General features: G+C 40.6%; 1 protein-coding gene across 2 annotated transcripts; it reads right to left on the bottom strand.

Moving 5' to 3' along the window:
* Positions 1 to 2,030: 2,030 nt before the first annotated feature.
* LOC114226038 (olfactory receptor 8B8) lies at positions 2,031 to 6,676 on the bottom strand. Of its 2 annotated transcripts, XM_088018028.1 has the most exons (2): positions 6,662 to 6,676; positions 2,031 to 2,951 (listed from the first exon to the last, which is right to left on the bottom strand). In XM_088018028.1, the coding sequence occupies exons 1-2, from the start codon at positions 6,674 to 6,676 to the stop codon at positions 2,031 to 2,033; spliced, it is 936 nt and encodes a 311-aa protein (XP_087874154.1). The 2 variants fall into 2 exon arrangements, with proteins under 2 accessions (XP_087874154.1, XP_027981738.2); XM_028125937.2 differs by lacking the exon at positions 6,662 to 6,676 and having other exon boundaries at positions 2,031 to 2,978.
* Between the last annotated feature and the right edge of the window lie 19,953 nt (positions 6,677 to 26,629).

Raw genomic sequence — 26,629 nt, 5'->3', positions numbered from 1 at the left:
AGCAAAGAACTTTTTATTACTTGTTACAAGTGAGGGGACAGGAAGATAGCTCTCAAAGCACTGTCTTCCTGTGGGGTTAGTACAGGAAGCTTTTATTCAGTGGATTAGGAGGCAGGGACAGGGATCTTGCATGTACAGTAAGGGACGTAATACATATTCCATTACTTAGGCACTTTGGTTCAACTGCACATGCCTGGCATGCCAACATGCTAGTGCATACATCATATGTTCAAAATACAATGGAAAACTCTGCCCATAAGAGATCTTAGTATTATAATGAGTTAAAGGTAACTTCAGGACAGCTTGGGGACTTCTGCATGGGTCCTCAGCTCCAAACCAGCTCAGACTGGCCTATGCAAGGGGCTATCAGAGGAAGCACCTAGCCTGGCATTTCCTTGTCAGGAACTGCTGGTTCTGCAAAACAAATCATATTCCTTGCCTGCTTGTCCCTCTGTCCCTTCTGCCTCCCCACTTCTGCTGATAGCTTTCAGCCCTCTGACCTGAGGAACTCACTGTTGCATCTTGGCTAACACAAATACTGTGCATAGAAAGACTGTCTTAGAACATATAACCAACAAGCAACAGTGGCAGACCCTGGAGAGGGTAGAGAAGGACCAGAAAATTGAGTAAAGGAAGACTTCCTTTCACTGAGTATTTTTTTAAAGATTTTATTCATTTATTTAGTTGAGAGAGAGAGAGAGCACAAGCAGGGGGAGCGGCAAATGGAATGGCAGAGGGAGAGGGAAAAGCAGACTCCCCGCTGAGCAGTTACTGTAGCCCACTGGAAGGAAATCAGGGAAATAAATATCACAATATTGTGCTCCACTCGTCTTCTGATTTCCTCTCCTGATGCGGCCATTGGCTTCACCCAACCAGAAGAAAACAGAGGGTCAGGGAGCCCATTGACAAGATCCATTGGGGTATGCCTCCCAGGACTTGAAGTAAGGTACAAAGAAACAGAGAGTTGATCTAGAGAGGCACACAGAGAATACCTCACATAGTCTCTGTCACATACAGTACCATAACAGTCAGTGGTCATTTCCTCTGCTGACTGGCTGCTGTGTGGTACTAACCTAATTACTGGCTTGTAACACAATGACCCCTCTATGGTTCTGAAATATTCTCCAGATTTTTAGCTGACCCCTGAGCTTCAGACTTCTCCACTCAGGTTTTAAAAGCACAATTTGAAACAAGGAAGTGATTGTGTATAAAAAATTTCCCAAATCCTGTACTTCATAACCTTGACATTTTCTATAAGGTCATCCAGCCAGCATGACCAAATCCTTTAAAGTCCAAGTCCCTGAAGCTCCACACCACTGTCTTAGGAGGTACCATGCTTGCTGCTGTCTGGGTCCTAGCATACTTCCCCCAAGTACTCTGAAAAATTCTTCAAGAATTTGGTCATTTAGCCAAGACCATCTCAACAAAGTTTTATACCTCCTACCTTCTTTGCAAAAATGTGGTATTTAAAATTAGCCCTTGAAAAGTTCCATGAAATTTCTGTAGAAAGAACCAGATCTTAACATCCTAGATCAGTTCACATTTGAAATGAAATCTTCCAGTGCTGATGAAGGAAGAAAGTGAACCATAGTGGAAAGTAACTAGTATTAGAAATCAAAAGCCTACTGATGAGCACTGGGTGTTATGCACAACTAATGAATCATTAAACACTACATCAAAAACTAATGATGTACTATATGTTGGCTAATTGAACTTAAATTAAAAAAAAAAAGAAAAGAAATCAAAAGCCTATATCCTAGTCACAGTTGTGATGCTGAATAACTGAGTGACTTTGGAGAAGGTACATAAACCTGTATCTATTCTCAGAAATATGAGAGAACTGATTAAATGATCCTTATGGTCCACTAAATGTGAGTACCCTATAGTTTTAAGAATCTTCTTAAATTAAAGGATGCATGAAATGGTAAGGATGAACTTCTTTGAGAAAGAGTTAAAATTTCCAAGTAGCCAATGGAACCTGAATCATATAAGGAAGGGGAAAAGGCCCTTTCCTAAGTATTACCCCTTTCTCAAGAGAATGGTTTTTTGCTCAATGTTTTCTTCAGAGCAACTTTGACGTCCTTATTCCTCAAGCTATAGATTAGCGGGTTGAGCATGGGCACAACAATGGTGTAGAACAAGGAGGACACTTTCCCCTGATTCATAGGTAAAAGAGAGGATGGTTTGAGGTACATAAATGCCCCTGACCCAAAGAAGAGAGAAACTACAATTATGTGGGAGCTGCAGGTGCTAAAGGCTTTGGACCTGCCCTTGGTAGAATGAATACGGAGAATGCTGGAGAGGATGAGGGCATAAGAGATGAAGATGGTAACTGTAGGCACACCAATATCGATGCCCACAACAACAAAAACTACCAGCTCATTTACATAGGTGCTGGTGCAAGAACGCTCAAGAAGGGGAAGGATGTCACACATGTAGTGGTTAACCAGATTGTTGGTGCAGAAAGTCAGTCTCACCATGCATGCTGTGTGGGCCACGGCCCCAGCAAACCCCATCACATAGACACCCAACAGGAGGAGTAAGCAGACCTGAAGAGACATGGTGGCCGTGTACACCAGTGGGTTACAGATGGCGGCGTACCGGTCATATGCCATTGCTGACAGGATGAAGGACTCAGAGATGACAAAGAAAAGAAAGAAGAAGAGCTGAGTCATACACCCTGCATAGGAGATGATGTTCTTTCTCAAGACAAAACTCATCAGCATCTTGGGCGTGATAACAGTGGAATAGCAGAAATCTATGAAGGACAAGTTAAAGAGGAAAAAGTACATTGGGGTGTGTAGGTGAGAATTCAGCCCAATCAGGGTTATCAGGCCCAGGTTCCCCACCACAGTGACCACATAGGAACCTAGAAACAGGAAGAAGAGAGGGATCTGGAGTCTCGGCTGGTTGGTTAAGCCTGCAAGGATAAACTCTGTCACAGAGGAGTTCTCAGCTCCCATTCTTATTAAAGGCATTCTGTGGGAACAAGGGGAAAGAGTCTCTTAGAGAGGGAGAGAGAGAGAAAAGAGAGAGAGAGACAGAGACACCCCTCTCTCCTCCCAGTCACCCTCCTTTCTTGAGAACTGGATCCACACAGAGAGATTTTGGACTTCAGCAGAAAGGCCTCTCAAGATGCCTGTGGGTCTGTTCTCATGGCCCCCTACGGACTCTTCCACTGGAGCACCCTCTGGAGGATGGACCTTTCTCCATGGTGAGGGCAGATGCTGCCGGGAAGAATGGTCTCAAAGATGAGCTGAGGAGTCTCCCGTGTCTTTATTTTGGTCCATTATTGTGTCCTTCCAACTCCAACTTCTGTTCAAAATTATAAAACCTGGAGCCAATATCTGGAGGGAGTCCTCTCAGAGGTTGGAGCCAGCCCAACTGTGCCTGGAGTTTCCACCTCGTGGTCACCCCAGACAGTGCAGAAAAGGGAGGTGGTCTTTCCCAAAGCCTTTACTACCTGAGGTTGGGGACTTATGAAAAGTTCAGCCCAGACTCAGTCACTCACCCTCCTTCAGCCTAGAGCCCCAGTGATGCACCTTTCAGTCCAATTCTTATCCACAATTGTTCAGACAGATAAATGGGTGTGGTGCTAACACAGATAAAGGAACTAAGCACACACCATTTTAGCTCCTGTTCTGTTTGAAGGATCAGAATTTGGAGTGCCTTAGAATTTGTTCTGAGCTAAAGAAGGTGGTATCTGATGGAGGCTTTGCCCCAAGGCTGTTTTCCAGTTTGTAGAAGGGAGACAGCATCTTTGCCTATAACCTGTGCCATCTGGTGACAGGAGACTGAGCAGTTTTATTCTGGATTTAAGGATCTGGGGACCTGATTAGAAGTAGAAAGTCAGAGGATCCCTTGGGACCCCATCTAAGGTGCTCCTAAGATAGTATTTGGAGCAAGTCTGACCCTAGAAACTAACTTTTTAAAAAAAGGAATATTTTCTTGTACCCTTGATGATATTTGAATGGGCTTTTAGAAACATTATTTGTCCAATTAACATCTATTCTGTAAAATGCAAAGTATTGTGCAAAAATGATAACTTACCATTAATTGAGCACTTACTGTATATACCAAACATTCTCCCTGCCCTAGCACTTATGTACTGACTCCAGCAGGCCAGAATCCAATACCATTTCACATACAATACTTCCTTTTAATTCTCTCCCAAATCCTTTGAACTAGGTTTTATCACTCCCATTTTAGAGATGCAGTAATTCACCAGATGCTAAATTATGAAGGCCATATGAAATCTAGGTCCATCTCACTCCAAATCTGGTGTTCTTAATAATTGTGTTTAACCTCTTCCTGTGGGAAATAATGAAATATATGAGCAGGGTCCTTGCTCTCAGGGGTCTGACAATCTACTGGAAAAGATAAGCTAGAACACACCGAACTTATTTTACTGAAAAAACATGATAAGATCCAGAAAAGGTAAAATAAAATGCTATTCAAGTTCAGAGAAGGGCATTCCATACACCACTTAAATTTCAGTTTATCACAGAATTTGCATGATATCTAGTCCAAGGAGAAACAGAAACTCCCTGTGATCTCTTGGAATTTGAGCTTGGCAGTAAAGAGAAAACCCTGTCAGTTAAGATCATATTTTTCCAAAATTGCTAAGTTGTTGGAATTCTTGATGTCCCCCATCCTCCATCCTGTCAGCTCTCCTTCAGGAGGCTCTCAGTGCCCTCATGCTGACTCTCATGGCCTTGTAGCTTGACCCCTCTTCTTCCCACCAGACCCACCAACATTTGTTTCCCTGTTTTGCTTACTTTGCTCATTTTCTAACTCTCCCTCATGACAGAAGTCATCCCACTGTGCCCCAGTCTCTCAGAGTCTTGCTTGAGCTCAGTGACAGCTAATTCACATTTTTGGGGTCTCATAGATTTGAAACAATATTAAAATCTAGTCCTGTGGTTCACAAATCTAGCTATACAACTGAGTCAGATAAATCTGTGCATATTAAAAGTACATATTCTGTTACTCCAATATAAACATAATAAATCAGAATCTCCAGAAGTAAGACTTTATAATATGTTTTTTTCTTCTAAATCTGTCCCAGTGATTGGGATATTTAGCCAGGTTTGGGATTCACTGATCTAATTCTCCTACCCTCGTCTTCCAGACAGAAAAATTGAAGCCCGACCAGTCACAAGCTGGTTGGTGGTAGAATCTGGAATAAAACATGAATCTTTAACTTCTCCAGTTGGAGGGGTTTTCTAGCCTATCCAGAAGGAGCCTACCTGGCCTTTGATTTGGTTGACTACAATTCAGAGTACAAGTAAAGGACATAATTGGACATCAAACCTGGAACAGCTCCCCAGGGTCCAACTGGGGAGAAACTTAAATGCCAAGAAATGTGTATGCAGTGTGAATCCATGGAACATTTTGAACAGAGGAATGGCATGACCAGGGGAATGACATGATCAGGTGTGCTGAGGAAGACCAATCAGTCTAATAGACTGTTGGATGTCAATGACTTGATGCCATAGTCCCTCCAGGCAATGTTCTATCTTGTAATTCAGGCAAGATGCTTTAACTCAAAGCACAACAATAAGAAAAGTGACAAAGGATGGACTTTCAGAACGAGAAAGAGGTAAATGGAGCAAAAGCCCTTTCTAAACGTTTTAGCACATTACAAATCACATGTGGCTGGCCCCTGCCTTTCATAGCCATGGTGTCATTTACTGTCCACTCTGAACATGTGTACAAGGCCCTGAGTTCACATCCATCACTAAGCTCTCTGTGTCAGACATTGTTTCTGCCTCATTTCAGCCCATCTTTTTGGCTTCTGCTGTTGCCGTGGCAGCTGGCTGCATGCAATTGCAGTCAAAACACAATCCACCAACTGCACCACTTTCTCCCGCTTTCTGCCCTAAGATGTCCCTGCCACCACACACAGGCTGTCTGCCGGAATGCTCCCAACCACTCTGGTGCATGTGCAAACCTGGAAGTATGAAGGAGGTAACCCCCCTTGGGAGTCAGTGGATAAATGCTCTGTTCTTCTGTGTCTCTGGTGCTTCATTCTTCATTGATTCTCAAAGGGGCCTCAGAGAGATTGGCTGTGAATTTCCCATTAAGGTAAACATCTCGATAGCCCGCCTTGGATTGGCTTCCCATCCTTCCCTGCTTCATTCTTCCTCTTCCCTCAGGTCACTTCCAAAAGTAAGCTATGTGCACACAAATCCTTGTCCCCAGCACAGCTTTTTTATGGAAACCCCATCTAAGGTGCTCCTAAGATAGTATTTGGAGCAAGTCTGGCCAAAATATGCCTTACTCCACCTGGGAGGAAGCAGCCTCACCCAAACCTGTTTGATTCCAGGTCAGGAAACTAAATAAGACTCACTAAATTTATCAAGTACCAGAAATTCCATGTTTCAGAGAATTTGTATGTCTTGAGTATGCCCGAGCAAAATGCCAAAATGCCAGAAAAAATAGGATATCAAATCATTACCAGCTTATACCCTCATGCAGATTAGCCAGAAAGTCTTATAGTAGCTTGTCCTTAGATCTACTGCCACTCTCCTCACGATGTTTTGCTGTCTTTGTGATCACCCATATACTTCCATGAGCTGTGGTAGATAGGAACTAGGTTTATCCATGAGTATATCTTTAAAACCAAATATCAAACCTGGCTTGCAGCAGCTCATAAAACATTTATTAATCTCATGTTCTCAACCTTTCTCATCTGTAAAATGGGGATAATGATAATAGTCCATAAATTTGTTGTGAGGGTTAAATTAAATCATAAAATGGAAGAGCCTAGCAAAGAGGCTGACACATGGAAGAGCCTCGATAAATGTTATAGGAAATATACATAAAACATACAGAAAATATATATCATTTTGGGAGGGAATGAGGGGGAGAAAAAGCTTCTAAGAGCTAGATGAGCCTGAAAGGGGCAAGAGAAAAGCCAATGTAGGGGGGAAGAGGAGAGCTGATTGCTAGAAATAAGATAAATTCGGGAATAATGTTTTTTCTTCAAAACTTTATCTAAGACCCAACTCTCCAACATAACTTAATCCACAAACAGGATCAGGATCCTTGAGTATTTCACCTATCCCTATTTCCTGTCCCACCATGAATGACCTATTCTTCAAATAACCACACCACAAAGGCCAAATTATGAAGTCAGGTGAGGTTTCCTTCACAGCCTCCACGCTTCTCTTTCTGTGCCCATTTCTAGTCTTGGCAAAAATTCCTCTTCCCCAAACACACACAGTCCTAATGCTTGTTCTACCTTTGATTGTCAAAAGCAGTTCTCAGGAAAGATCTTACAAATTCATCAACACAGTCTATGAAGGACTTGTTGGGGATCTTCCACATTCCATACCTTCTTCCAGAAATTATTTTTTTCATGAAGTCAAATTCTGTAACCAAAAAAACATATGTCTGTGAGATTTGAAACAGCACTCAATTGATGAGAGATATATTTTGGTGGGGATGGGGCAGCTGAAGTCATCATGTGGTGGGTTTGTAATCAGAATCGCTTTGGCAGCTGTCTGTCCTCCACTTGGCAAGCTAATTACAACTCCTATATCAGTCCTGTGTGTGTGTTCATGTCTTCTTGTGTGAGTGTTGGATGACATTTGTGCATTCCCACTGCTTGCCTATCTTTCACACAAGGGATATATATTTAATCACTCAAGGCCTCAAGCACAAATCTTACACTTAGAAATTTGCCACTGCTGTGCTGATTACAATAAATCCCAATCCCTGCTCTCATTCCTACTGTAATCAACTCACAATTAAAGAAAATAAATCATTATTACAAACCTGAAATAAGACCCACAGGAAAAGAGCTCCATGGGGCACAGACAGCAAAGAAGACCCAAGCTTCATTAAAAGTTGACTTTTCTCTAGGAGCCTTAGAGGATTCTTGTTTGGATGATAGAACAACCAAGAAAAGTTCCTTTGGATTTATGTCACCTCAGAGCCTGTTGCCATGGGAACTACATTTCAAAATCTTCTCAACTGGGGCTTCACTAAAGTCATGTTCCTTGAAGAGCAGATGAAGCCCAAGCAGGAAGCAGTGTAGGAAGAACTATTCTTAACTGTATTCTTTTGTTGCAAAGTTGCCCTCTTTCCAAAACTTAAATCTCTATATAGTGCTTCTTTCTTTATTTATTTCTATTTTGTCCATCTTTTTTTTTCCATTATAATCTATTTGTGTCATTCCATGCGTGTCACCTATAAATGCAATACAGTGTCTCTCATGCATTAACCCTCAGACTTCTGGTGGCACGATGCTGGTCCCAAGTTCATTGACCATCACCACACACAGAGGAGTCCACGCACAAGTGATGCTTCCATAAGAAGAGACACAGAACCTCACTGAAGAGAAAAGATGGCAGCTGAAAGATCTTTGTTTGAAATAGCCACAGTTAACTTCTGAGAAAGCAAATATCAAGAGTTGTGTGGTTCTGCATATATTTAATCTCAATGTATTTTATTAAGTATTTTCACCTCAACACATAAATCTCTACATAAATAATATACATTTTTAACATAGAATCCTAGACTCTAGACCTCAGAGGTCTATATGGGGGCAGGGCAGTAATGAACACACAGTGAACACTATGTGCCAAGCTAGCTAGCTAGTTTTACATGCATTACATCATTTATAGGAAATGAATAATCTTCAGAAAATATGGATTTGGCATGCTTAAAAATACCATCCAATGGATTCAAGAATATTAATGCTAAAACTAATATTTTACATGTTTTAAATGCTTACTACATGTCAGGAACTATGCTAAGTGCTTTACACAATTAATTCATTAGTTTTTACAAAAATCCTGTTAATAGGTATTATTATTATGCTACTCCACACAAGAACATTTCCTTGAATCAAAGGAATCAAACATACTTACCTCATAGTTAAGACAGCCTAGTCTTTTTGAACCTCTAGGCATTTGTAGTGATGAAGGCATAAGCAGGATTTGCTAGATTAATGATCATGGGGGTGGAGAATGGAGATGGAAGTTCAAGTATCAAAGGTGATGAAGATTGCAATTCCAGGACACAGAAAAAAGGGAAATAAAGAGGGAAAATAAAGAGCTAGAATTTAAACCCGAAAGTCCTGTGCTAGAAGTATATCTAAGAGGGATGGTCAGTAAATGGCCATCAGCCCGACAGGGCAGCTTGGGAGATCATGGAGACTTGTATTGGGAAATCATGTAAGTAGAGGATCCCAGAAACCACAGTCAAAGGTAAAGGATGGAAACTTTCTACACAAGTGAAGAAGTCATTAGTAAATATGTCAGTGAAGACAAATGTGGTGGTTCTGAGCAGGCTTTGTAGCCAGATGATCTGGGTTCTGATCACATCACTCACTGGCCAAATAAGCTTATGGTGTTTGTGTCTCAGGAAGCCCATCTATAAGCAGAGATATTGACACCTAACATATAGGATTGTTTTGAGGATCAACTGTCATAACGTTTAATAAGTACAATTGACCCTCAAACAATGTGGGTTTGAATTGTTGCAGGCCACACAGATTTGTTTCAATACACACAGTACAGTACTATAAGTGTACTTTCTTTTCCTTCTGATTTTCTTAATAACACTTTCTTTTCTCTAGCTTACTTTATTGTAAGGATACAGTATGTGATACATCTACAAAATTGTGTTAATCAACTGTTTGTTGTCGGTAAAGGCTTCTGGTTAGCAGTAGGCTATGAGTTAAGTTGTGGGGGAGTCAAAAGTTACACACAGATTTTTTTACTTCATGGGATTTGGTGCCCCAACTCCTGCGTTGTTCAGGGGTCAATTGTAATTGTGAATTAATGAAGTATCACAGGGACCTTATTCCTCTAGTTCTTTTTTTATTCACTTGATCAGATTCTGTCTTTCATCCACTGCTTCAGGAGTGAATTTTTTGAGCCCCAACTGTATTACAAGCCACTGCAAGGCACAATCATGTTGAAATGCTATTTAATTTACACACCCAATATTGAACACAATGATGAACATGCATAATGTTCATTAATACTTACTAAGTTCAGTAGAAAGAAATATAAATGTAGTTCAATAAAAGCCCAGATGCGACGGGGCATCTGGGTGGCTCAGTCGTTAAGCGTCTGCCTTCGGCTCAGGTCATGATCCCAGGGTTCTGGGATAGAGCCCCGCATCTTCCTGCTCAGCGGGAAGCGTGCTTCTCCCTCTCCCACTCCCCCTGCTTGTGTTCCCTCTCTTGCTGTGTCTGTCTCTGTCAAAAAAATAAATAAACTCTTAAAAAAAAAAAAGCCCAGATGTGAAAAACTGATCAATTCAGGGATACATTTATTTTTCAAACACTGAAGGAATTTCTTAGAAGTGTCCTATAAATAGTTATGTAAGCCCTTTTCTGAAAAAATAAATAATGTGGGTTATATATAACTGGTTTATATATAACTGTAAATATTTTTAACATTTTAAATATACTAATGTTGACGCTGAACTGACAGTCATGCCGGGTGATGTGTGCCTATTGGGTGTGGCCTCTGGGATCAAGATATTTACAGAATAGAAGAAAGCTCCCAATATACTGAAGACTGGCAAAGGAAAGCTACTCAGTGACAGAAAGAGCTACTGAGCCTTCCCAAGTCGGGAGCTGCCCGGAGCTCAGTTTCATCATAGCCCACAGTTTGTGGCTCTTAAAATAGGAATCCATTTTTAAGTGACATTTAACTCAGCAATATATGTGTTATAAAAAGCAAATTACACTAACACTAGCAGTGTCAAATATATGATTTCAAGGTGTGTTAAAGGCATGCCATGTTCCAAGATCATGCTAGAAGGGACAAATACAAGGAGATAACATGGCCTCATTTAAAGGCAGTTTGATGGAAGGGAAGTTATTCTAGGCATTAGTGGAGAAGTCTCAATCGATTTAAAAAAATAAATCCTAAAAATGAAGATTCACCAACTTTGTAGGAAGCAACAGACTTAACTTGTTGGACAGAAATGTCTCAGAAATTTTAATTGTAGGAAGCCAAAGACTTTATTTTTTAACCTCTCTTCTGGTCAGGAAAGCCACAAAACCTCTGTAATGTTTTCTTGCATTTTTCAAAGGTTTCTCTAGAGAACTTCTCTAAAAACTAGTTTTAATCAAGAAACAATGTGATGGAGTGAAGGAACCAGGATTAGGAGTCTAAAGACCTAGTTGTGTGGCCTTGGAAAACGAAAAATGTCTCTCAGTCTGGGATTTCTTCTTCTGTCCACAGGAATATCAAAACCTGCCTTATCTACCTCTTGATGTTATGTACAGTACAGCAGATGGCTTCTTCCCCACCACCTATCATTAAATGTCGAAGTACCTCAAATTTCCAACCTCGCCTTTCTTATCTCCTCAAACTGTAATTCCACTCACTACTAAGGTTTCAATATCATCTATTGCTGTTAATTAACTGTTAATTGCCTGAAGTATTCAACTGCTAAAAGGACTTCCAAGATTCAAATCTTTATTCTCTAATAACAGCTTTATCTTAAGTAAAAAATACTGCAGTAGCAGAAGGGTATGCAATGAAAGGGTCCAGATATTTCTGGCACAGGCTTCCTTGCCCTCCCACCACGGGGTTACACAACATGCACTTTGTCCTCAGGTCTTAAACCACCACCAGCTATATGGGAAACTTCTTGGTACCTAGAAGTCCAAAGTCCGCTACTCTTACACTGAGCGGTCTTGTAGGTATAGTCAACTTATGTGACTAGCCTGAACTGTTGAAACCCCTCAGGCTCTGCTGAAACTGGATGCAATTATTATTATTATAATATTGAATTATTATAATCCAATTATCATTACTAGATAGTGTTGGCAAGCTGTCACATCCTGCCCAAACAGGATGTGACCCATGGTTATAAAACACCATTTATGTGTGGTTTACTTATGGAAACACCTATGGAAGTAGGATTGGCTAACGGTTAGCACCATGCCCTAGGGAGCTCTGGAGATAAACATATAGTCACTCCATACTGGCTAAGATTAGCCCATTCTGTACAATTCATAGCTGCCAAATGTATTTGTCTAATTTATACTTACATCCTCTACTGTAAGTATAAATGCTTGCTATTTTAAATGCTTACTATGTGTCACTCTCTCTAAAAATAATAATAATAATAACAAATAAAATGGAAATCTTATTTTAGCATCCTTTACCTAACCATCTACATATATGTATTTGATTTTATATATACTTATATAAAATTGGGGGGCAAATGTGCAACTATACTTCACATGCTCTCAGAATCAGCTTCTTTGTCTTCCTGCTGGTTGCCTCATTATTAAAATATAATTGACATGTAATATATGTATAATTATATATGAAATATAATTTTAACATGTGCTAGGAACAAGTAAATATTTAAGACTCAAGCTTTTTCAAATTACAGCACGAATATGAATGGTTAACATTTCTTAGATGCTTACTATAAGCCAGGCATTGTACTGTGTATAAACTCTATCCCATTTAATTCATAATGAAATCAATTCTTATACTGTTACTTGTTACTTGTTACTATACTAATTTTAGTATAAAAATTATACTAACTTTACAAATGAAGAAACTGAATTTTAGAGAAGTTGCTAATTTTTTAGAATTCACAGAAGTGACAGGCCAAGAAGCAAATCCAAATTGTCTTACTCTAGTAGCCAAATTCTTAGCCACTGATAATCCATTTTCTTTGAGTTTGTAGTCTCTCTGTACATTGGCCGAATGGTTTTGCCATAAACAAACACTTCAAATTTCAATATCTCCTGAAAAATAACTTTCTTAGACCCCCCTCCTTGCACTATCTGTCCCCAACTCCCTCCCTTTGGATGGAGCTTCTGCCATATGACCAAGGAAGAGATACAGTCCTGACAAATAATCTTCCCTGAGAATGTATTCCTAATACTTCTGCCTCCCCTATCATCCTGCCTCAGTAAGTTCAAAACCCACATTTAAAGCAAGAGCTTGACACTTAGACCCCACTGTATAGTTTGAAACCCACTTTATGTCATATCTTAATCAATCCTTGCAATTCTGGGAGAATATACTATGTTCCTATTTTTCCAGAAAAGAAAACTGGGGCACAAATAACCTTTATAACCCCATGGGGGGTTTATAACCCCAGTGGGGATTTCTTGCCTCCAAATTTCAAAGCTCATGATCTTTCTAATATTTTCTTTTCTGCCAAGCATCCCCTAACTTTTCCAGAACTTTGGGTCCAAAAGGAAACTGTAACAATGAGACTGAAATATTTTGGAAAAAGACCGAAGTCAGGGAGATAAAATGCGTACCAAATGCAGAGTAGTTTTGGAAATAAATCCAGGGCCCAGAGCCAAACATCCCTGGGACAAAGTATATTATAAGTGGAAGCAATCCTAACTGAGTTTTGGACCTCTATTCCTACCCCAAACAACAAAATGCAGGCCTTTGATGCATTTTTTTTTAAATCAAACCAAATTCCACACCAATTAAATGGGTGGCCTGGCCCCACAGTACTCTCTCTCCCCACACACCTCATTAAGGAGAGGGCAACATAAAACCACAGGGCTCCACCTACTCAGAGGCAGCAGACTGGTACCATTCCCAGGTAAAGTCCCAATCTCTGCATCCTCTACCAGCAAGGACATATTCAAGGTCAAATCTCCCTGTAATTGCCAGTGTCCTGGCCCATAGCCTGCCATGTTACTTACAGAATCATCTCCTGCTCCTAGCACAGATACTCCCAGGACTGGAACTGTACACACTTTCTGCTCAGAACCAGCTGCCTGAATCCATTGTGTCCTCGCTCTGCTTATCCTGACAGCTGTGCGTGCCCACACTCAGCAATATTATATATTGCTACATGTAGCAATTATATATTTAGATATTATATATTTATGTATATAATTATATATAGCAATTATATGTTTATATATTTATATATAATAATATATTACATATGATATACAATTTATATAATAATAATATTGCTTATTATCACTTGCCCACACAAATGCAGAGCACATGCTCACAGGTCCCCCACTGCATCCACAGGGGCCCTACCTGCCTGGTACCTTCCTGGGATCTGATGGTCAAGTTCACAGCTATGTGCTTCCCTCTGTTGCTGATGTCCCTGACATTTTCCAAGAGTTCTGCACCACTGTATTGTTGTCATGGGCCACCTTTGAATTGTAGCCTATAGTTTGAAGGGCACCTGTGTGAAGACTGACTGCACTTTGGAGACTGAAAAAACGGGGGGGTGGGGGGACAGGTAGTAAGATAGTTCAGCTTAAACTATTATCATTTCCATAATTTTTCAATCAAAAATCTAGAACAAGCTATTTTATCTTCAGATTAATTTTTATTAACTTGAAAAATAAGGTTTCAAACCATGTAAATCTCATTATTGGGGGTGGGCACAATAATCTTTTTCAAGATTGAAGCCTCAGAAGTTCTTCAGCAAGAAAATTATTGTTTCTGAGCTGTTTCATTCCCCACCTCCAAAGCTACTGATAGATATTGTTAGTGCCTAACACCCTGGTACATAATATGTGCTGGATATATGTTGCTTCTATTGCTTCTCTACTTTTCTTTCCATATCATTGTGAGCCCCATCCACACGTGTTGTTTTGGGCTCTCAATTTATTCAGCCACTTCACAATCCTGATTAAAGAGAATGTGGAACTACTGGGAGGTGAGACCTGACCCCTATTTTTTGTGATGCTATTTGCTTACTAAACTGTCCACTGAGAGAACCTCAACCTCACATTGCCTGTTTCTTCACCATTAAGTGGGAAAAAGCCATCAGTTCCTCTAATTTCTCTTTCTAGGGAATGGTGATGGAAAATCATGTCAACTGCTTTCCCACTGCATTCACTTCTTTCCTCCAACACCACTTCCAACCTGTACCAATCCCCTACATCTAAACTCAACTTGAGAGGTGCCTTGGTGGCTCAGTCGGTTGAGTGTTTGACTCTTGATTTCAGATCATGATCTCAGGGTCATGGGATCGAGCCCCACATCAGATCAGGCCCTGTGCTCAGCTCAGCTTGTCCCTCTCCCTCTCCTCCTTCCCCTACACCCTCTCTCTCTCTCTCTCTCTCTCTCTCTCTCTCTCTCTCTCTCATAAATAAATAAATAAAATCTCGAAACTCAACTTGAGACAATAAATCTTCTAAAACATGTCACCTACCCCAGGAAGTAGACATCAACATGAAACCGCATAAGTCCTGGTGCCAGCATGCATATTAGCAGATACAGGCCACTGCTGGCCTGCCTAGGTCCAATAGCTGTTTGGAAAGAGAACTCCCAGAGGAGAAGCCTGAGTCAGTGCATTTAGCTGGAATGAGTGCAGTTCCTTTCCCTACCATGACACAAAAAGGCCCAACCACAGAACTTGGACACAGTGCCTGCCAAATCAAAAATTTGGAAGGAGGCAAAGAAGTAACCCCCAAGAATTGCTGAAAGACTATGTCCCACTCTCAGTCTCCATTCCAGCAGAGGGCTGTCTTGAGAGAGCATTCCTGTCCCAGGGCTTCCTATCGGTTTCTTTCCCGTTAAATTCAGTAACTAGCAGGGTGACTTTGTGGTCAACCCACGTAGAAATCACCCAGCTCACCACAAGCATGATGAGACTGGCCAATACAAGATGACAAGCTCTATCTTCCTGCATTAGATACCTGCCTGTCTGTCTGCCTCTAGATACCTTCTGCCATGTAGGACAACTGCAGTAGGACATTCACTGTTTCATCAGAATTCCTTTTATTCATGTCATAGTCTTTCTTCAAATGTTCAGTGATCCATGGCTATTCTCTTGAAACTGAGTGCCCTAAGTTGATAGGACACTCAACAGGCTTGAACCACACTTGGAAACTAGAAGACTTCACTCTTCAGTGGTTTGTGTAGGAACCCCCAACTTCATTATCTATAGGTCTTTCCTCATACGCTGGGCAGTTTCCCTAGAAAGGAGACCCTGATCTAATTTAAGAGGTGGAAGGAAAGTGGCCTTAATAATAACGTGCCAACAGGGCACCTGGGTGGCTCAGATGGTTAAGCGTCTGCCTTCGGCTCAGGTCATGATCCCAGAGTCCTGGGATCGAGTCCTGCATCGGGCTCCCTGCTCCTTGGGAGCCTGCTTCTCCCTCTGCCTCTCTCTCTCTCTCTCTCTCTCTCTCACTAATGAATAAATAAATAAAATCTTAAAAAAAAACAATAACGTGCCAACATTCAGAGAGTTTGGTGATTAACTCCCAAAAATTTCACCTAATCCCTGTCTTTTAAGTTCGGTCCCCTTGCCCATAGCTGTGCCTGGTGTCTAGAGTCCAGGGGCCCCTGTGGTTCAAACTCTTCAAATAGTAAGCCTTAAAATTTCTGCCAGGCTGGAGAAGGGCAGAAAAATTGCAAAATTGTACCTGTGAGGGGGGAGGAAAATAACATATAATAATTTCTCAACCATTTTCCTGGCTTATTAGCTATAAGCAGCAAATTACTTAAATTCTCTAAACCTCATTTACCTCATCTGTTAAATGGGGTAGCAGAACCCAACTCTCACTGTTGTTTAAGTCAGGAAATGGGTTCCTTTTCTGTCTTTACACATCATATAGATTTTGAAAAGAAAATTTCAGTAAATTTTAAGTCAAATATGAGACCTCGTATTTCCTTTAGAAAGGAAGAAAACCAGGGAAAAGAGGAAGTTTCTGGCATTATGCAAAGTGCTTTCTAAAAACTGTGTACATTATTCTTAATGGCAACCATATATTATTATTTCTTCTTTCAAGTAACTAAGCTGTGTTTAACAAAGTGAAATAATTAGCTCAAATTCACTTGGTTAGTAAGTCAGAGAAAAGCTGCAATCTCATGCCTACCTTATCTCAAAAGATTATGTTCTTACCAATGCACAGGGCTGCAATATAACTGAAGCTTTATATTATAACTCTGATTAGAGCTTTGTGGTTACACATGAGGTAGGCTCCAGGCAGGAATAAATTCTCTTATTCTCAGAGAAATTAAAATCATACAGCCATGTCATTCAGTGCAAAGTATATGGGCTTTATGGCCAGGCAGGGCTGGTTCAAACTCAAATTCCTTCATTTACTGTGAGAACAAGGAAGAACTCTACTAGGTAATAGGATTTCTTCTGCAAGTTAAAGACTTTGGCAGTGTCAGTCTCCCAAGGCAGAAGCAGATCTTCAAACAAAAGCTAACACTGAGAAAGATAGCCCTGCATAGACCGAGGAGGGAGAAGCTGGTCTCCCACTATATCTGGACATTGAGACATACACATGTCCAAGTCAGACCCCAAATGCTGTGAATTAAAGGAGGCTCTTTCCACAGGTACAGGAATGAGAGTAACCCCTGTGGGGCACATACTGAAGATAAGAAACGACACCCATAAGACACATTCTCCACAAATGTTCTGTGTTTTATTTTATCTAGCCTTTATTTTATTTTCTGGCCCTATAAAAATGTGTGTGTGTGTGTGTGTGTGTGTGTGTGTGTGTACGTATGTATATTTACTTTCTTGAGATTTAATATACAAACCAGAAAGGGCACAAATCTTAAGTGTCAGTGAATTTTTATATATTATTATATATAAAGTTATATATATCATTATATATATATATATATATATATTTACTACAGCCCAGGTGCTCCCTAGCCTTCAGGGCAGTCACTTGGGAAGTCTTATTTGAAAGGTTATGGCCTTGCCTTGCGCAGTCCTTTTTCTAGTGTTGAGGGGCAACAACCCTCTGAGGCCTGTATGCTGTTGGGTTGACATCAGTTACAAGACAGAAGGGCAAAGGGAAGAAAAGTCCCAGGGAAAGAATCTGTGTCACGGGGTCCAGTAACTACTCTCTACCCAGAGGATCTCCTCCTGTTTCAGTGTTGAATGTTCTAAAGTTTACTTTAAAAAAAAAAAAAATAGTATTCCCTTTTAGCATAAAGACTCTTTTTCTTGATGCTTTTTTCACTCTTATGAGTCTCAGCAAATGTAAAGCAATAGCCAAGTCACTACAGTATAAAATAAAACTTTCATTCATTCATTTACTATCACTCATTTATTCATTCATTTATAAAATCTAAAATTATATAAAGAGGCAGCCATTTTGAGCCATGTAGCAGTTTGAAATTCAGAAAAACTCCTTCCAGTTGAGCATGCATTAAAATGCTGGTTTAAAGAAGAATGCATAATTTTGGTGTGTGACTGAGCTGCCAGGAAAGTAAAGAGGTTCCTGGGTGGGCAGAAGAGGCAAGAAGGGAGGAATCCTATGAGGCAGGTGAAGGCTGGAACCTACACTTGTCCTGGGAAACCTGCCAAGACCGAGTGTTCATATGTGAAGGCTGGGAGACAAAGCCTGGGCCCAGGAGGCTCCATTCCCAGTGAGTGAAGTAGGAAGAAGTGGCCCCGCATACGGACGTGGGGATAATACAGTCTTATCTCAGCATTGGCTCTGGTTGAAGCAGATAACACTCCTCTGGGAATTCCTAACTGCAAGCCTACACTTGGATGTGTTTGGAGCTGGAATCCACATTACATGTGTGGCCTAAAAACCCTAAGCCAAAAGCTTCCAAAAAATGAAAGCTTGGAATAGCAGGATAAATCAGACTGAGTATCTTCAAGAAGGAAGTGAAATTCGGGCAGAATTGAGGAATAAGGTGGGTCACTGTCTGTCCTATTTGGCAGGCTCTTCTCTTATGCGAGTCTGAATTGAATCTCCACACTATGGGAGAAACCAGGATACCTACCATTAACACTCCCCAACAGTGAGGTGGGTGGGGGGATGGGGTAGTTGGGGGATGGGCATTAAGGATGTCATGTGATGTGATGAGCACTGGGTGTTATATGCAACTGATAAATTGTTGAACGCTACATCAGACTAATGATGTACTATATGTTGGCTAATTGAATTTAAATTAAAAAAAAAACACCCCCCAAGAGCAGTGTCACCCAACCTCAGGCTCTCAGATGCTCCTGTTCAGGTCTCTGCTCCTAAAGCAGTTTACAGTCCATAATGCCAAAGGCAGACATGACACCTGCCCGCTCCCTGCTCTGGAAGGTGGGGATATTAGGGGGTGCCACTGGCAGTGCTCAGTTGTCTGAGAAAGAGATCCGAGGAGCTTCCCCCAGCTTTCCAACCAGACAGTTTCTCCACTGTGACCTGGCCGAGTTTCCACCTGCCTGCCTTCTCCTAACCCTATCTGGTTCCTTCCAAGAACTCCCTGAAGTTAGCCAGAAGATACATTTCTTTGCACCTACGAACCCTGGCTTGCTATACTGAAAGCTAGCCAGATGGACAGTCTGAGGAAGGGAGTGGGGAGGAAGAGGTGGACAGGCTGTGGAGCAGTCTCTCATATCTCTGTTTCTGCTCATAAACCCCTTCCCCCACCATCTTGGTAATGAGATGACAGACCCTCTTTTTGCTTCCCACAAAGAATTGTGCTGTTTAGATTCATTTGTTCACTTCCAGTGTACCCAGTATAGATATGAATGTGCCCCGACAAATGAGGCCCAAATGAATAGAATAAAATGATAGAAATGTAAGCTACTGAAATATCCAGGTGTGTCTGTCAAGAAGGCGGGGAGCAGCAAGAAGACATCTCAGTTTTCCAGGAGGGTGAGGTCCATTGAAAACTGTCAGTTTTCTGATGACTTGTTAATTTTAGCCATTCTGACTGCTGTGAGGTGGTATCTCATTGAGGTTCTGATTTGGATTTCCCTGATGCCAAGCGATGTTGAGCACTTTTTCATGTGTCTGTTGGCCATTTGGATGTCTTCTTTGGAAAAATGTCTGTTCATGTCTTCTGCCCATTTTTTGATTGGATCATTTGTTCTTTGGGTGTTGAGTTTAAGAAGTTCTTTATAGATTTTGGATACTAGCCCTTTATCTGTTATGTCATTTGCAAATATCTTCTCCCATTCTGTCGGTTGTCTTTTGGTTTTGTGGACTGTTTCTTTTGCTGTACAAAAGCTTTTTATCTGGATGAAATCCCGATAGTTCATTTTTGCCCTTGCTTCCCTTGCCTTTGGCGATGTTTCTAGGAAGAAGTTGCTGCGGCTGAGGTCGAAGAGGTTGCTGCCTGTGTTCTCCTTTAGGAGTTTGATGGACTCCTGTCTCACATTGAGGTCTTTCAACCATTTGGACTCTATTTTTGTGTGTGGTGTAAGGAAATGGTCCAGGTTCATTCTTCTGCATGTGGCTGTCCAATTTTCCCAACAGCGTTTGTTGAGGAGACTGTCTTTTTGCATTGGACATTCTTTCCCGCTTTCTCGAAGATGAGTTGACCATAGAGTTGAGGGTCCATTTCTGGGCTCTCTATTCTGTTCCATTGATCTATGTGTCTGTTTTTGTGCCAGTACCATACTGTCTTGATGAGGACAGATTTGTCATAGAGCTGGAAGTCTGGAATTGTGATGCCGCCAGCTTTGCTTTTCTTTTTGAACATTCCTCTGGCTATTCGGGGTCTTTTCTGGTTCCATACAAATTTTAGGATTATTTGTTCCATTTCTTTGAAAAAAGTGGATGGTATTTTGATGGGGATTGCACTGAATGTGTAGATTGCTCTAGGTAGCATTGACATCTTCACAATATTTGTTCTTCCAATCCATGAGCATGGAACGTTTTTCCATTTCTTTGTGTCTTCCTCAATTTCTTTCATGAGTATTTTATAGTTTTCTGAGTACAGATTCTTTGCCTCTTTGGTTAGATTTATTCCTAGATATCTTATGGTTTTGGGTGCAATTGTAAAAGGGATCGACTCTTAATTTCTCTCTCTTCTGTCTTTTTGTTGGTGTATAAGAATGCCACTGATTTCTGTGCACTGATTTTATATCCTGCCACTTTACTGAATTCCTGTATGAGTTCTAGCAGTTTTGGGGTAGTCTTTTGGGTTTTCCCAAAAGGACTTCTAATACTATGTTGAATAGCAGTGGTGATAGTGGACATCCCTGCCATGTTCCTGACCTTAGGGGGAAAGCTCTCAGTTTTTCCCCATTGAGAATGATATTTGCTGTAGGTTTTTCATAGATGGCTTTTATGATATTGAGGTATGTACCCTCTATCCCTATACTCTGAAGAGTTTTGATCAAGAAAGGATGCTGTACTTTGTCAAATGCTTTTTCTCCATCTCTTGAGAGGACCTTATGGTTCTTGTTCTCCTTTGCTTAGATGATCTGTCCATTTCAGTCGGGGGGGTGTTAAAGTACCCCACTATTATTGTATTGTTGTTAATGGGTTTCTTTGCTTTTATTATTAATTGGCTTATATAATTAATTGGCTGCTCCCATCTTAGGGGCATAGATATTTACAATTGTTAGATCTTGTTTGATAGACCCTTTAAGTAGGATATAGTGTCCTTCCTCATCTCTTATTATAGTCTTTGGTTTAAAATCTAATTTGTCTGATAAAGGGATTGCCACCCCAGCTTTGTTTTGGTGTCCATTAGCATGGTAAGTGGTTTTCCACCCCCTCACTTTCAATCTGGGGGTGTCTTTGGGTCTAAAATGAGCCTCTTGCAGACAGCATTTCGATGGGTCTTGTTTTTTTATCCAATCTGATAGCCTGTGTCTTTTGATTGGGGCATTTAGCCCATTTACATTCAGGGTAACTATTGAAAGATATGAATTCAGTGTCATTGTATTGCCTATAAGGTGACTATTACTGTATATTGTCTGTGTTCCTTTCTGATCTATGCTGCTTTTAGGCTCTGTGTTTGCTTAGAGGACCCCTTTCAATATTTCTTGGAGGGCTGGTTTCGTGCTTGCAAATTCCTTTAGTTTTTGTTTGTCCTGGAAGCTTTTTTATCTCTCCATTTTCAGTGACAGCCTAGCTGGATATAGTATTCTTGGCTGCATATTTTTTTCGTTTAGTGCTCTGAATCTATCATGCCAGTCCTTTCTGGCCTGCCAGGTCTCTGTGGGTAGGTCTGTTGCCAATCTAATATTTCTACCATTGTAGGTTACAGATTTCTTGTCCCGAGCTGTTTTCAGGATTTTCTCTTTGTCTCTGAGACTCGTAAGTTTTACTATTAGATGTCGGTGTGTTGACCTATTTATTGATTTTGAGAGGGGTTCTTTGTGCCTCCTGGATTTTGATGCCTGTTTCCTTCCCCACATTAGGGAAGTTCTCTGCTATAATTTGCTCCAATATACCTTCTGCCCCTCTCTTTCTTTCTTCTTCTTCTGGGATCCCAATTATTCTAATATTGTTTTGTCTTATGGTATCACTTATCTTTCGAATTCTGCCCTCATGATCCAGTAGTTGTTTATCTCTCTTTTTCTCAGCTTCTTTATTTTCCATCATTTGGTCTTCTATATCACTAATTCTCTCTTCTGCCTCATTTATCCTAGCAGTTAGAGCCTCCATTTTTCATTGTACCTCATTAATAGCCTTTTTGATTTCGGCTTGGTTAGATTTTAGTTCTTTTATTTCTCCAGAGAGGGTTTCTCTAATATCTTCCATGCTTTTTTCAAGCCCAGCTAGTATCTTTAAAATTGTCGTTTTGAACTCTAGTTCTGACATCTTACTAATATCCATATTGATTAAGTCCCTGGCATTTGGTACTGCCTCTTGTTCTTTTTTTTGAGGTGACTTTTTCCATCTTGTCATTTTGTCCAGAGAACAATAGATGAATGAGAGAACAAAATGCTAACAGGGTAACAACATCCCCAGAAAAATATACACTAAACAAATCAGAAAAGACCTGAAACCAGGGGAAAAGAAAGGGAAAGAAAGAAAAAAGAAAATGATTTAAAAAAAAAGAATATGATCAAATATGATCAGGCTGGTGCATAGATCAGTGCCACACACTAGACTTTGGGCGTATTTTGGTCTGTTAGAAGAAAGTGCCTCCCAAAATTTTAAAGAAAGAAAAACTTATATATGAACAAAACTAAGGGTAAATACGATGAAGGGATGGAATATGACTGTAAAGATGAAAATTATAAAATTTTTAAAAGGAATTGATAAGAAGTTGGTTGAAAAAAAAAGAAGAGGAATTAAAAAAAAAGGGAGAGAATGCAATCAGGCAGGAGACTAGAACAAAGCCATACACTAGAGATTTAGGGTATATATTGGTCTGTTCGAAGAAACTGTACTCCAAAATTTTAAAGCAAGAACAACTTATATATATACCAAAAATAAGGTTAACTACAATGAAGGGATAGAATATGACTCTAAAAATGAAAAATAAAAAAGATTTTTAAAAAAGGGATTGATAAGATTTTGGTGGGAAAAGGGAAAAAGAAAAATTCAAAAAAAAAAAAGAAAAAAGAAAGTAAATTTAAAAAATTAACTTTGAAAGACTAAAGAATCATGGTAAAAAAGCCATGGATTCTATGTGCAGTATTCCCCTAGCGCTAGAGTTCTGCCCTTCTCATTGATCGGTAAACTTGGTCTTGGCAGGCTGTTCTCGCTGATCTTCTGGGGGAGGGGCCTGTTACCGTGGTTCCCAAATGTCTCTGCTGGAGGCAGAATTGCCCCGCCCTTCCCAGTCGGAGCTAAGTAATCTGCTCGGGTTTGCTCTTGGGAGCTTTTGTTCCCTGCAAGCTTTTGGTACAGCTTTGGAGGAGGAGAGTGAAAATGTAGCCTCCCAACCTCTGCCCCGGAGGGGCTGAGAACTCAGAGCCCCACTCCTCAGTGAGCCCCAGAGAAAAGCAGTCACTCACTCCTGTCTCCCCGGTCTCCGGCCACACTCCGTGCTCACCCGGCCTGTGACCGAGCGTTTCTATCTCTGGCACCTGACCCCGTGTGGAGTCTCCAAACCCAGCAGATCCCTGTGGTGTGCTCCCACGCCGCTCCTCCCGGGGGAGGAAGGGGAGTCTCCTGGGATCTGCCGCTTGTTGGGTCCCTTCTGGAGGAGCAGTGGCCCGACTGTGTCGCTGATCACGGTTTATGGCAACCCTGAGCTGAGAGCCCACGCCTGGGCTCCGTCTCTGCAGCCGGCTTCCCCGCTCCGATACCTGGGAGCTCTGTCGCACTCAGGCACCCCTGGTCTTTCTGTGACCCCGAGGGTCCTGAGACCACACTGTCCCACGAGGGTTCCACCCACCGCTTAGCCATTGGAGCGACGTCCCTCACCGGAGCCGGCTTCTAAAAGTTTCGATTTTGTGCTCCGCGGCTCTATCACTTGCCAGAAGCGGCCGACAGAGGCCCCCTCCCCCACCATCTATCCTCCCGACTATCGCCTTGGGTTCACTTCGCTCGTCCTACCTTCCAGAAAGTGGTCGCTTTTCTGTTCAGAGTTGTTGCCATCCATTCTTTTCTTCAATCTCCTGTTGAGTTCATAGGTGTTCAGAATGGTTTGATCCCTATCCAGCTGAATTCCTGGGACCAGACAAAATCCAGGTCTCCTACTCCTCTGCCATCTTGCTCCTCCCCCTTGTAGCTTTATATTTTAAATGGGTTGCTTTGTAGATCAGATATCACTGAGTTTTACTTTTTTTATCCACTCTCTCAGTCTGTCTTTTAATTGGCACACTTAGACTATTTATATTTAAAGTAATTATTGATATAGTTGAATTAATATCTATAATATTTGAATCTATTTTTGATTTGTCACACTTGTTTTTGTTTCTTTTTTAATCTTCCATTCTCTACCTTTTCCAGTTTTAATTGAGCATTTATATGATAACTTTTTTTCTCCTCTCTTAATATCAACTATACTTCTTTTTTCTTTCAAGATTTTATTTAAATTCAGGTTTCTGGTTTCTGAAGTCTGTTGTAATTCTTATCCATGGTTTTATGTTGGTAATGTAGATATTTGTCCTCTGCCTTCTTTCGAGATTTTCTTTTTGTCTAGTTTTCTGCTGTTTGAATGGGATATGGCCAGGTATTGATTTTTTGTATTTATCCTGCTTGGCTTCACTAAGGTTCTGTGTCTCATTAATTTTAAAAATTCTCAACGATTATTATTTCATATTTTTCTTCCATTTCTTTCTTTTTTTCTTGGTATTCCTTTTATCATTGTCCTATGATTCTTGGGCATTCTGCTCCATATTTTTTGTTCTTTTTTTCTCTTTATATTTCAGTTTAGGAAAATTCTATTGACATATACCTTCAGGATCACTGATCTTTCTTCTGGCATGCCTAGTCTCCTAGTGAGCCCATCAAAGGCATTTTTCATTTCTGTGACCGTGTTTTGATTTCTAGAATTTCCTTTTGATTTTTTCTTACAGTTTCCCTCTCTCTGCTTACATTACCCACTGTTCTTACTTACTGTCCACTATTTCCATTAGAAATCTTAGCACAGTAATCATAATTGTTTTAACTTCCTGATTTGAGAATTCCAGCATTTCTGCTCTATCTGGGTCTAATTCTGTTGTTTCCATTGTCTCTGCAGACTTTTATATTGCCTTTCAGTGTGCTTTGTTATTTTTTGGTGAAAACTGGCATGATGTTTTGGGTAATAGGAACTGAGGTACATAGGACTTTAGTGTGAAGCTTTGTGTTTATCTGGCTTGGAGTTATGCTGTATTTACTATTTGCTGTAGGTATCTGAGGCTTCTATTTCCTCTAGTGTCATTTTTGTCTCCCCTTTTTTCTTTGGATTTCCCTAGAAACTCTTAATTAGAGTCTGAGTCTTGCCATTCTTTCAACTCTGTGCCTGTTATTATAAAGATTTGTTGGGGTAGGAAGCCTAGGTGGGACAGTAGGACCGGGAGTTGGGTATTTCCCTTACCTTTTTCAACCTTCACCATGAGAACCTGATGGTGCTCCCAGAGGTAAAATTCACAAAAGTGTGGGAGCCCCCCTAAGTCCTTAAGAGTTTCAACATTTCAAGCTAGTCCATACTCAGCCTCCAGCAATTCATCAATTACTGGTGAAGTGTTACTACCAATATATGTATATAAGCTCCAGCAGCTTCAGCTCCAAGTAAGCTGTGATTCTGTATTCTCACCTCTCTCCAGTTCTCCAGGAGAGAGTTGGCTCTTTGACCTCAGTTTTCCATTGGACCTAAGAAGAGCTGTTGGTTTTCAGTTTGTTCAGCTTCTTTCTCAATGTGAGAATGAGTGTGACAACTTCCATGCTCTTTACCTCTCGGAGCTAAAACCAACCCTTATTTTTTTAAAAATAGAAAAATAAGTGCATATGTGAATGTTTTTTGAATTGAAAATCCTTGCCATTCTGCACCTTAAGCATTTGGTGGTTCTGCCCCCAACATAGCAACAAGCAAGCAAAGTCAGGCAGTCACATCATGGTATGGGGACAGAAAATCAGGAGAAACCAATATGCTACCAGAGCTGAAGCTGCCATAGGTTTTCTGTGTTGCCTCCTCTTTCCTCTTCTTTCCTACTCACACCTTTTCACATGTCTTGATTTTTCTTCTTGCCCAGCAATGTCCTCTGCTCACTTCTCATTATCTTCCATATCTACTCAAGATACATCTTTAAATGCCCTTCTACAGAATTTTAAAACAAAAAGGGTGTCCCTAGATATATAAATCGATATCTATTTCAATGTGTTGACCGAGAATAGTTACATCTAGGGGAGAATTGAAGCAAAAGGAAGACTTATTTCTACTGTATACTTTTTTGTGCTATTTAATTTTTTTTACCATACATATGTATTTTGTAGAAAAAAAACCATTACTTTCTATCTGAAAGTTAATCACCCACTCTTAATCTGATCATGCTTTCTATAAAAAAATAAAATAAAGTTACAGCAAATACTATATTC

Source organism: Eumetopias jubatus, unplaced genomic scaffold (assembly GCF_037043125.1).
Source record: "Eumetopias jubatus isolate StellerSeaLion01/CBP00866 unplaced genomic scaffold, mEumJub1_p1.0 scaffold_13, whole genome shotgun sequence".
In the NCBI taxonomy this organism is placed as follows: Eukaryota; Metazoa; Chordata; class Mammalia; order Carnivora; family Otariidae; genus Eumetopias; species Eumetopias jubatus.
The sequence above is the reverse complement of the archived record's forward strand: the minus strand, read 5'-3'. Positions and strand labels throughout refer to the sequence as shown.

Bases quoted from the DNA above. Each gene is read 5' to 3' on its own strand.
- LOC114226038 (XM_028125937.2), bottom strand. From the start codon at position 2,978: ATGCCTTTAATAAGAATGGGAGCTGAGAACTCCTCTGTGACAGAGTTT.